Below are 12,568 nucleotides of genomic sequence, written 5' to 3' on the forward strand. Positions count from 1 at the left end.
ACATTGTAAAACTGTACGAGGAACACCTACTCCTTGCAATGTTGCCCATGAATCTCTGGGACACGTATATGCAAATAATGGCAAAAATCTAAATTTGAGGTTCTTTATAAATGTGAGACCTGAGCCGAGTGGCCTTCTTCGTACCTATGACAGGCCTTGTATATCTGATTTTCTTTTCTTTCTACTCTTCACTTCAACCGTAAGCAAGAGGTGTGGGGAGAGGATGGCGGGGGTTGGGGGAGACATTATCCTCAAAAGACGGCTAAAATCAGGTGTACAAAAAGTGAAGGAAGGATGGAAAGTTTGTGTTTCAGAACTTGAGAAACAATCCAGGAAACGAGTAGCAAGATGGCGGGGTCGGGGGAGACATTATCCTCAAAAGGCAGCTAAAATCAGGTGTACAATAAGTGAAGGAAGGATGGAACGTTTGTATCACAGAACTTGAAAACCAACCCAGCAAACAGGTAAAAGTACCCTATGTGACTGTCTGCATCTCTCTCAACCCACTCACTCTCTGATTCTCAGGGGGAAAGTGAGTGGCTGTATGGGTGTTTTGAAAGGTCTACTGGGTGCTGAAGAGTAAGTCAGAGGAGAAATGAAACCAGAGTTGTCTCCTCAAGAGTTAGGGAACAATTTGATAAGCAATAGGTAGGAGGGTGTGTGTGTGTGGGGGGGGGGGACAGGGTAGGGATGTACAGTCTGAGGTGCCTTCCAACTTCAGAAACCAGCTCTACAGTGGAACTGAGAGATAAGTCTGCTTAATTATTCAAGGAGACCCCATCTCAGATCTGGCTCTTTCCTTCACCTAGCCAGAGAGAAAAAAATGCTTGTAAATTGCTACATTGGTGATTCTATTCATCTTTTTTAAATGACATTAGCCATCTAATAAGCTTTAGTTCTTAGCTGTTTTTACAAGAATGATGTTTAATCAAAGCTAATGACATCAGGGTACTTGAATCATCACATGAATTAATTGAGCAATATGAATGCTTCATCACATTCTCTTTTTATTTCTGTCAATATTAATTAGAATCATTTCCCAAAGAAAATGGAAGTTCCAGGGATGACTTGGCTATCCCACTTTTCTACTCAGAGCGGACATATTCCAAGTGTGACAGGCCACAGATAGATTGGTTTTGGTTAGAGATCAGTGTCTAAGATTTGCCCAAATCTGGGATATTTACATACATTTGATTTTAACACCCTATAACCAAAAGCCAGTAGAAAAATGGGCCTGTGATATTAACAGAAATTCACAGAAAAGGATATAGTAAAAGTAAAAGATGTATAGTAAGTATACATAAGTATACTTAAAGTATACATAAGTATACATAAAGTATAGTAAAAGATGTTCAAACTTACTCATAAGAAATGCAAATTAAAGCCATAGGCAATACCATATTTTTCACTTCCCAGATTAGCAAAATCCTCGAAGTTGGATAACATACATATTGGTGAGGCTGTGGGGAAACAGAAACTGTCACACACTGTAGGTGGAAATATGAATCGGTATAACCTTTGAAGAGGTCAATTTGACAATATATATCAACATTATAAATGCATATACCCTCTGACCCAGATTTCCATTAATGTGATTTATCTTACAGATACACTTACACATGGATAAAATAATATATGTAAAGGGATATTCATTATAGTAATTTCATAATAGCAAAATATTGGAAACAATTAAAATGTTCATAAATAAAGACTGGAAACAACTTACATATTTACAAATGAGGGAATGGTTAAATAAAGCAGGGTGTAGCCATACAAAAAACTGTCATGCAGCTATAAAGAATGATAAATACGGAAAGATCTCCAAGATATCTTTTTTCAGTGAAAAAAGCAGCATACAGAACAGTGTGCACAGAATGCTATATTTTGTTTTAAAAAGGAAAGTTATGAATATGAATTTATATTCGCTTGTATTTGCATAAAGAACATCTGGAGGAATTCTAAGAAGCCAATACGCATGATTTTCATTTTGTGTATGTAGTGGTGGGACCTGGTTGGTTGGAGGGCATGGAAGAGAGTGAAGTTTTTCATTACACGCCTTTTTTATGTTTTGTATTTCAAGTCATCTGGTTAAACCAGAATCTACTTATTTACCTCCTCAAAAAAAAAAAAAAAAAAAAACCAACCAAAACACAAAATTATAATTGATTAAAATGTTACAATTTCTGGTTTTCTAGAACATATTGTGTCTATATTATTGAATACACTTAAATTTTTCTCTGGCAGCTTTCTTTGCCAAGGAAGAATCTAATAAATTCCAGAAGATAAGCATTAAAGACATTTCATGAATGCATGTGCATAATGAAACACTTCTAAAGATCCACTAATGCATTAGCGAATTAAGTTTCTTGAGAATTAGCATTGATTAAATGTCATACTTGTAAAACAATTAGGGACTAAAACTTATTAGATGGAGACCAGCTGAAAAAAGACAAGCACCACCATCATCTGGAGTAGAAGACAAAAATGTGATGTTCAGTAGCTACCACGTATCATTTTGGTAAGGTAAGTTAAAAATCTACTTATTTTATTTTTATTACAGGGTTCTAATACTATGAAGTTAAAACTCCTATTACTCTATTGCTCTGAAAAACAATGTTCAGGCAGGTATGACCAAGTGATATTTAAAATACTCAGATATAAGGATAAAGGGCATTTCCTCCAAGTCTGTTGTTATTGCAGTTATTTGAGGCCTTGCCTGGATAATTAACATACAGAAAGAACCCAAGATTTCCATATCAAGATAGAAGACAGTAACATAAACTAAAATGCACATTTAAAATGAAAGGAAACACTGTGAATAGAGAAACAGTTCAGAAGCCATAGGACAAGCAGTACTAATATGTAAGAGTCTTATTTCTCTTTTAAAAAGCAACCAAAAGCTTACTTACATAACGTATGTTTAAATGGACTTATAATGTTCACAATTCACAATTTTAAAATGACACATTGAGAGAAGATGTGATATATTCAATCATATGTATATATTATCCAGCCATTAAGAAGAATGAAACCTTGCGTTTGCAATGACGTGGATGGAACTAGAATGTGTTATGCTAAGCAAAATAAGTCAGAGAAAGACAAATACCATATGATTTCACTCATATGTGGAGTTTGAGAAACAAAACAGATGGACATATGGGAAGGGGGGAAAATGAGAGGGAAACAAACCGCAAGAGAACAAGTTGAGGGTTAATGGACAGACATGGGTGGGGGGATGGGCTAGATGGGTGATGGGTGGAGGGCACTTGTGATGGGCACTGGGTTTTGTACGTAAGTGATGAACCGCTGAATTCTACTCCTGAAACCAATATTGCACGGCATTTTAACTAAAATTTAAATTACAAAACAAATGAAATGAGAAAAAGAAAGGACACACTGAGGACTAGGAGAAAGCAGATATAAGTAGAGAGCCATTATGGGTGGTTTTCTTTGATCTCCCTGAATCAAGAGTACACATCAAGGGTCCTTTGCTTTCTTCCTGGTGGCATCTTTGACAAAAATAGCAGTTCACAGTATTTGTACTCAACACCCACTTCAAAAAGAAGAGGGAGCAAGCTTCTAACGTTTGCCGCGTATCGACTAATAGAAGAGCAATAAATGAACACTGACAGCAAAATCAATAAAGACTATAAAATGGCCAAAACATTAAACTTTTTCATTTTTACCTGCTTTGTCCAAGAAAACCAAAAGAAGATTAAAACAAAAAAGATTTGAGGATAATTATGAAGCCACAACCCTCTCAAAATGGTTACAAAAAGCAGGTGACTACAAACTGTCTGCCTGATTTTATCCTCCAATGAAAAAGCAAACATCTGGAGAGAAATCTACATGTGGGGGGTGGGGGGGAGAAAAGAATGAGATTAAATAATACTAGTTTACTCCTATACAGTTTTGGTTGTTGAAAGAGAAATAAAAGTAATTCATTGTTTGGGGTTGACATTAGTGCCTCTTACAAAACTGCTAATAGAAACAACTCTTATTTAGAAAGCGCGTTACAATTTTAGTGCAACTTCACATCCATTTTTCCATTTGATTAGCTGATATTATCATCCCTGTAATATATACAGTATATAGAGATCAAAGCTCAAAGGCATTTAGCTACCTGCTCAAGTTTGCACAGATAGTGGAGCAGGGACTCAAACCCAGTTCATGACTGCACAAATTCTGAGCTCTATGCTCCACAGAGCCTCAAGGATATCTGCACATAATGGTGCCCTACTAGTCTTTACAAAAATGAGGCATTCAGTTCCCCTGTAGAGTAACCACCCAGGGACTAAGGGTATTTTGACAGTCTATGCCAATGGTGTGCTGAGGGAGCTCTCAAAAATAGGTTCAGTGTTAGTTACAAAGACACATTGATTCATTGTCACCACCCAGGATCCTAAATTCCCTGTACCCCAAAGGCCAATATAATTTTGAACCATGAGTTGAGCAAGGAATTGATTTTCCTTTGATTCAAATTCCTGGGAAGGCTACCCTGAAAAGCTGGGAAAGCTTCGCTCTAACCTTCTGGACATTGCACCTCAACATCAGACAGATGTTAACAATTAGAGATGTTCAAAGAACAATAAACAATTAAGAAGCCAGCAAGATTGATCTCATACTCTAGGTAATTGCTCTCTGAGGATATTGTGCCTTTCTTAAGCGCGAGAACAACAATAAGACCGTCATGATGTTGCAGACCAGAGCTTTCAAAACTTTTTGGTCTTTCCCCGACTGCCTTCCGCCACCACTCACCTAAAGCTTCTTTGACTCTACGGCTGGGGAGAGTGGCATAAGGGGCTTCTTCCTCACCACAAATTAAGAGTTGGGTTGCAGATGTTCCTTTGAAGTTTGGGAGCTAGAGCATGAAGTTATTCACTCAAAACATCTCTAACTGGCTCAAATTTACACACTCCAAAAGTAGCGAGTGGATAGTGAGTGATATAAAAATTCAAAGAGGTTATGGTATTTAGAAAAGTTCTGTCTTTGGGAAAACGTTTTATAAATTGCAGGCATTAGCCATCCCATTAAAGGTTTTTTGATATTGTCGTAAAATACACATAACATGAAATTTACCACCTTACTCATTTTTAAGTATACAGTTTAGTGGTCTTAAATACATTTATAATGTGGAACAGCTAACACCACCATCCCTGTCCACAACTCTTTTCGTCTCGTAAAACTGAAAGTCTGTAACACATTAAACACTACCTTCCCATTCTACTCTTCCCTCAGCACTTAGTGACCTCCATTCTACTTTCTGTCTTTATGAATTTGCCTACTCTGTGTACCTCAGATAAGTGGAATCACACAATATTTGTCCCTTTATGTCTGGCTTATGTCACTTAGCATAATGTCTTCATGGTTCACCTGTGTTTTAACATATTGTCCTGGGGCACCTGGGTGGCTCAGTTGGTTAAGCGGCCAACTTCGGTTCAGGTCATGATCTCGCAGTCCGTGAGTTCGAGCCCTGCATCAGGCTCTGTGCTGACAGCCTCGAGCCTGTTTCAGATTCTGTGTCTCCTTCTCTTTGACCCTCCCCCATTCATGCTTTGTCTCTCTGCGTCTCAAAAATAAACGTTAAAAAAACCCCACAAAAACCATATCGTCCTAATTTCATTCCTTCTTGCAGTTGAATAATACTTCCTTGTACGTATATACTGCATTTTGTTTATCTGTTCATCTGTTGATGGACATTTGGGCTGTGTCCACCTGTTTCTTATTGTGAATAACACTGCTATTAACATTCATGTACAAGTATCTTTTCAAGTTCTTGTTTTCAATTCTTTTGGATATACACCTAGGAGTGAAATTGCTGGATCATATGGTAATTCTCTGTTTCGCTTTTTGAGGAACTCAAGGTATTCTCCACAGTGACTACACCATTTTGTATTCCCACTAATAATGCAAAAGACTTCCAATTCCTCCACATCCTTGCCAATATTTGAAACTTATAATTTCCATTGTTTTTTTTTTGTTTTTGTTTTTGAATAATAGCCATCCTAATGGGTATGAGGTGATATCTCATTGTACTTTTAATATCATTTCCCTAATGATTACTAATGTTGAGTATCTTTTCTTATGCTTTTGACCATTTGTGTATTTTCTTTGGAGACATATCCATTCAGACCCTTTGTCCATTTTGGAATTGGTTTGGTTTTTATTGTTATTGTTCTTGAGTTATAGGAACTCATTCCATATTTTGGAATATATTAATCTTTTATCAATATATGATTTGCAAACATTTTCTCCCATTCTGTGGGTTGCCTATCACTCTGTTACAGTGTCCTCTGATGCACAAAAGGTTTTAATTTTGATGAAGTCTAATTTATCTATTTTGCTTTTGAGGTCTGTTGCTTTTGATGGCATACCCAAGAAATCATTGCAGTGATTCCATCCGATTATTAGTCTCTGATACCCTTTTCAGCGGTATTCTTCTACAGGTCACCTACAGTAAGTTTATTTATTTATTGATTCCCACATAAATTCTAAAGAAAGAAAAGGCAAAAGATGTATGGGTGACTTCATATTGGCTCCCAATTGCCTTTAAGGTTCAAACTGCATGGCACTGGTTTTCCTTCATGATCTGATCCCTGCCTCCTTCTTTAGCCTCATCTCACCCTTACCATCTAACTTTAGTAATCCTGAACTCCCTGTGCTCTGGAATATTCTATATAGGTCCTCTTACCTGTCTCACTTCTACTCATCCTTCAAGTCTTAACCCAGTCACCACTTCTTCTAGGAGCTATCCCATGTTCTGCCCCCTTTTCCTACCAGCATCCATCTGGCCAGGGGGTTGATGTGCTAGCTTTGAGATCCTACGGCACCCCATATGGTGTTTATCACAGGGTTTACTATACAGAATTATTATTTATTTAGCTCACTCACCCTCTAGATCATAAATTCCCTGAAGACGGTGACGATATCTAAAATTCATTTGGATCATTACATCCTTAGTACCTAGAGTAATTCCTGGCAAACAGTAGACGCTCAGTAAATATCTGATGAATGAAAGAATAAGCCAGACCAACAGCTTTGCCAACCCAGTGTTCTGTTTCTAGCAGTAAAGAAATCTTTTCATGAGGAGGCATCAAATTCAAAGATATACCATAAATTTCCCTGTTTTTCTCAACAATTTCTTCTCTTTGAAGTTTATCTAAAACAAACCTTTAATCAAGGCACTGTTCTAAGTACTTTACAAATATTAATTCATTTAACCTTTCCAATAGCCTGATGAGGTAGGTATTATCTGCTGTTTTCAGGGAATGAAGTAAGAGCAGAGAGACGTTAAGTAACTTGCCCTGGGTCACACAGCTACTAACTGGACCTGAGTCCATTTAGAGTTGGTCAGCCTGTGCCATCTCTTGGTTGTGACAAGTTCCAAGTAAACGTGAAACAATATACACTGGAGCATTTCAGACTTAGAAGGATGGTCAAGTTCATGATATTTATAGTATTCTAAACTTGGCTCGTGGTCTCCTCAGATTTACGGTCCGATGTACCTTGTAGGAGCCCCAAGTTTCCTAACTGGTGTTCATGTACCCATCAACCCTTCACTCCTTTTACTCCGTCTCTCAGAACCTGAGCTCACTTCCTCATCCCTTCTGGAGGCTCAGCTGCTGGAAGCAGAAGCACAGAAGAACCATATTATTTTCAGGACTAAAAACAAAATTTCTTACCTGGTTTCTGATACCTCTTTGTTTTTAATTTTATCAAGGTATTCAAATAACTAGCTAAAGTGACCTTTATATTCTTTTTTGAACTTCAGCTGGCAGGTAGTACCACTGCTTACCACTTTGAGGGATATTTGAACTATTTTCTTATCTTTTGGTTGTCTTGAGTAAAACTAATCTTCAGCCACATTATTATTATCATGCAGCAAGGTATCTCTTTAAACAGAGCTCCTCTGTCCTTCCATCCTCCCCTTCCTTCCTTCCTTCCTTCCTTCCTTCCTTCCTTCCTTCGTTCCTTCCTCCTTCATTCATTCATTTGTTCAACTATTTATTCAAATGCGCTTTCAAGGTGCCAGACGCTGTGTTAGATAATAGAAATATAACTTTTATCCTTAAGAAGCCAATGTTTTTCCCATTTAAAAAAGTTTGCTCAGGGGCGCCTGGGTGGCTCAGTCGGTTAAGCGGCCAACTTCGGCTCAGGTCATGATCTTGTGGTCCGTGAGTTCGAGCCCCGCGTCGGGCTCTGTGCTGACAGCTCAGAGCCTGGAGCCTGTTTCAGATTCCGTGTCTCCCTCTCTCTGACCCTCCCCCATTCATGCTCTGTCTCTCTCTGTCTCAAAAATAAATAAACGTTAAAAAAAAATTAAAAAAAAATAAAAAAGTTTGTTCAATACTGGGGCGCCTGGGTGGCTCAGTTGGTTGGGCGTCCGACTTTGGCTCAGGTCATGATCTCACTGCTTTTGAGTTGGAGCCCTGCGTTTGGCCCTGTGCTGACAGCTAGGAGCCTGGAGCCCGCTTCAGATTCTGTCTCCATCTCTCTGCCCCTCCCCTGCTTGCGCTCTTTCTTTCTCTCTCAAATATAACATCACATTTTTTTAGGGGTGTCTGTGTTGCGCAGTCAGTTAGGTGTCCGACTTCGGCTCAGGTCATGATCTCACAGTTTGTGGGTTCGAGCTCCTCATCGGGTTCTTTACCATCTCTGACAGCTCAGAGCCTGGAGCCTGCTTCGGGTTCTGTGTCTCCCTCTCTCTCTGCCCCTTGCCCATTCTCACTTTGTCTCACTCTCTCTCTCAAAAATAAATAAATGTAATAAAAAAATAAAAAAAAATTTAAAGATTTGTTCAATACCATGCAAGTTAAATCATTCTTTGATTTGGGATAGTAAAAATATTTTGTAAGAAAATAAATTATTACAATGGCTCCTCTTTTTCTGTATTCATATTTGCTCACTCATCGGGCTACAGTTGCACAGAGGTCAGTACCATTACCTTCGTTTGAATAATTAAACAAAACATCTCATTCCAGAAAGTACAAAAATATACAACAAGATGACTTACAACTTTAAGTTAAAGTACATAAAGTGCATAAAGTTAAAGCTAAGAGTTAATCTCCTTAAAAGAGAGAAAAAAATTAGAAGTAAAGTAACATTTTAAGGAAAGATGGATATATTAGAAATTTACCACTGGATAGACTGCAAAACGTCTCTTGCATCTGAATAATAAATATAATTTATTGATTCTCTCTGAATGTATTAGAGAAATAAAGCATGTAAAATAATCATTTATGCTAAGGACATACAGTAAAGAATCAAAATTATTCTCTGCAGCAAGTACTAGGCTGATGGTTAATAGCACATACATCCATTTTTATACCTCTTGCCCTCTTTAATATATCTGTAAGGAAAGACAGCAGTTATTATTTGGATTTCCCCATGTGAAATTTCTCATATAATGCAGTAAATCTTTAAAAGTTACATGAGAAGTACATTTTTCTTCCAGGATTCTCATTCATAGTTAAGAATGCTTGGGGGTATATTTCATTTACCACGGACAGCACTTCCAATTTAACTTGTTCCAGAGAATGTAACATTTGCAGCTAATTTCCAATATAACATTTAGAAATAGCTCAAAGTGAAAACCCATTATTGGTTTTTGCCATGTTTAAAAGCCAAATGCAAATGAAAACCCAGGCAAGACTATATTTTACTTTTGGATCACGTATTTCAGTTCCTTTTCCAGAAAACTAAGTTTGGTGTAGGTGGTAACTTGTGATGTCATTCTTTAACACACAGGCAGGAAGGTCCCAGGGAGGAGAGGGCACATGTTAACATCTGTCATGACCCTATACTTACTAATCTGCCATTTGAAGATAGGCTTTCAAATGACCAGATGCGTGGTCATCTCTAAATCACATATATTATATTAGCTTCATTTTTTGTTAACCAATATAGTTCAAATCCTGGCTTTTATATTTCTATTAGCTTCTCACTACAGATAGCTTACATTATGTTTTGCCCAAACTGAAGTGACTCTCTGATCTGGCTCATGCATCTTATTTACAAATAAACAGATTTTCACATATGTGCTTTCCCATATGAACTGATGACCAGTAGGTCTAATGAAATTGTTTTTGTGTATTTATAATGTTACAAATCACTAATTTTCAAAGGGACTCAATAAAGTAATACAAATATTTATAAATTTAGATGGACATGCATTCATTTGAACTGTTATGTAAAGAAACCATAATTGGTATTAGTGATTTTTTTTATACGATTACCTGCTGACAATAAGCATAAAATGAAGAAATTCAAAAGGATGGAGTTAACCTTGGAGTTTGAGGCAATATATAGTTTTATAACTGTTAGGGTTTAATGGAAAAAGTCACTGAGGTGGACAAGTTTTGCAAACATATATTTTAAATGGAGTTTCTAAAAGGGAATAATTTTAAGATAACCTATCAAATTTGAGGAGTCAGGGATTATATAGATAAGAAGTTTGCCATATATATAAGTAGCATAAAGAGTATGTAGAGAGATTTGCAAGTATCTTCCATATCGGGTTCAACAAATATTTATTTCATGCCTACTACAGATTTCAGATACTGCGAGTCCTGAGTGGAAGGAAGGAGGCACCATGGGGGAGGGAATGCCTCTCTGGGGAGGCAAAGGCCACACATGCTGGGATTCAAATGAAGACCAGGAACCGGCCCTATCTCTGGGGACGGTGGCTCCAGACAAAGACAAAGGGCAGGCACATCAGTCTCAAGAGCACGTTAAAAGTGTATTTATCTTTAAAACCAAAGGCTAAGAGTCAGAAGTTCAATTACAAATCAATGTATCTCTAAAGTGCATCTATATTGTGTTCGGACAAAATATATGTTATACATATGTACACTTATACCTACAGAGATGTATACCAAATATGTATACATAAATAAATAATTTTTTATAAAGAAAATCAAAAGTAAATTTCTTAAATATTTTGAATATAAGCCAGCAGAAGCTAGGAACAGCTGGATAGCCCCTATCCTCAAAATATTTGGTTACAGTTTGTCCTAATAAATCTGCCTTGTCCCTATTTCTGTTGTCCTTTCTGCCAGTGTCTCACGTGCTAGCTCCCTCTCTGGCGAGCTGCGGAAGCTGAGAAAGCCCACTGTTTCAATTAAAAAGTGTCACAAATCCATGTTTCGCAGTTCTGGAAATGAGCACAGAATCCTGAAAAGAGAGCGCACTGCTTTTTTCTACGGAGGTGACTCTGCAGGTGGCAAAAAGAAAGGGCACTGAACCGGGATACCCAGGGAATTGGCATGGATGCTGTTTTGCCAGGATTCATACCCTTGCACTCTCTGACCGTCTCTGCCTGGTCCAAGTAATTCATGTGCGTGGACATTAAGCTCCAAATGTCATTGCACACTGTGCCTTCCCATTTTCTAACCACAGGTGCTTCCAGATCAGGCTCTTGCTCAACCTGCCACTGGCTGCTAAGCCATTATCTGTCTTACAGAACATTAGGACAGCTGAACTCTTTCCTTTGATAAAGAATAACTTAGATGTTCTTTGTCATCACTTAGGACAGCTTGACACCTGACACTGTGTCACTTTTGGTCTTCATCAGATGGTTTCTTTGTGGCAGAGATCAGTGTCTAATCTTTAGGACGTTATGTTTCTGTACTAGGAAGGAGACTGCAACCCAGAAATTTAGCACAACGACCAAGTCCACCAAATCTCTCTCTTGAACTAACAGACTCCTAACTGGTTTTCCTGACTCTTCTTCAATCATCAGATCTCTATATGTAGAACAAAATGAAAATATCAGTTCAATTGCTTATTGTTCAAGAAACGGCCACAAAATCTACTGAATATCTTGCATGTGTCAAGCACATGTCTTCTCAGTGTCAAAGTGACTGTATCAGGACTCCACGGTAGTCAGAGAGGGATGGATCCTGTTACTACAGGGAACAAGTGATGTTTTTGCCTAATTAGCAGACATTTCTCCCTTTATTAGCACCTCCTGATAGATACGTAGATAAATAGACATAGATATACATATAGACATCTTATCTATCTATCTATCTATCTATCTATCTATCTATCTATTCCAACATTTGCCCATTTAGATCTAGTTGTGCTCTGAAGCTCTAAGGCCAATGATGGAAACACTGACAAACCACAAAATGAACACTGAGGAGGAAGCAGCCAGCTCTGCCTGGAGCAGCTGGGAAAATGCATTTCCAGCTGGCACCTGACTGTTCTCCACTATTCTTTAAATGCCACCTCTTTAGGGAAGGCTCTCTCTCCTTCCCCCAGCCCCTCCCCGCCTCACCTCCCCCCATCCCCATTCCAGAAGGATTACTTGCTTCATTACTCTGCTCTTAATAGCTTGTGAGGTCACAGATACCAGAGAGCATGGCTTGGTCATATTTATATCTCCTAGTGCTTAGCATTGTGCCTGTTAGATTGGGTACAGAGTATGACTTCAACAAAAATTCCTTGAATGCCTCTATGTACCCAGCCCTGAGTGAATGCAGGGGGTTCAGACAGGAGCAGAATGGTGGCCCTTCCCTTGAGGAACTTGCCAGGATAACTAACATGTACAGAGAACTGGACTTCA

The 12,568-nt window shown here is 38.1% G+C and overlaps 1 protein-coding gene across 11 annotated transcripts in view; it reads right to left on the minus strand.

Annotated features, from left to right (window-relative positions):
* GRIP1 (glutamate receptor interacting protein 1) overlaps window positions 1-12,568 on the minus strand; it is a 682,693-nt gene that overhangs the window by 208,554 nt on the left and 461,571 nt on the right. The window contains exon 1 of one of the 11 annotated variants that reach the window (XM_042992702.1): window positions 1,363-1,381. The exons of the other annotated variants lie outside the window; for them this stretch is intronic. Within the exon in view, the coding sequence (XP_042848636.1) occupies window positions 1,363-1,366 (4 nt within the window). The 5' untranslated portion in view covers window positions 1,367-1,381. Of the gene's footprint in view, window positions 1-1,362; window positions 1,382-12,568 lie in introns of those variants that run through there. 11 annotated transcript variants of the gene reach the window in all.

This window comes from Panthera tigris, chromosome B4 (genome assembly GCF_018350195.1).
Source record: "Panthera tigris isolate Pti1 chromosome B4, P.tigris_Pti1_mat1.1, whole genome shotgun sequence".
NCBI lineage: Eukaryota > Metazoa > Chordata > Mammalia > Carnivora > Felidae > Panthera > Panthera tigris.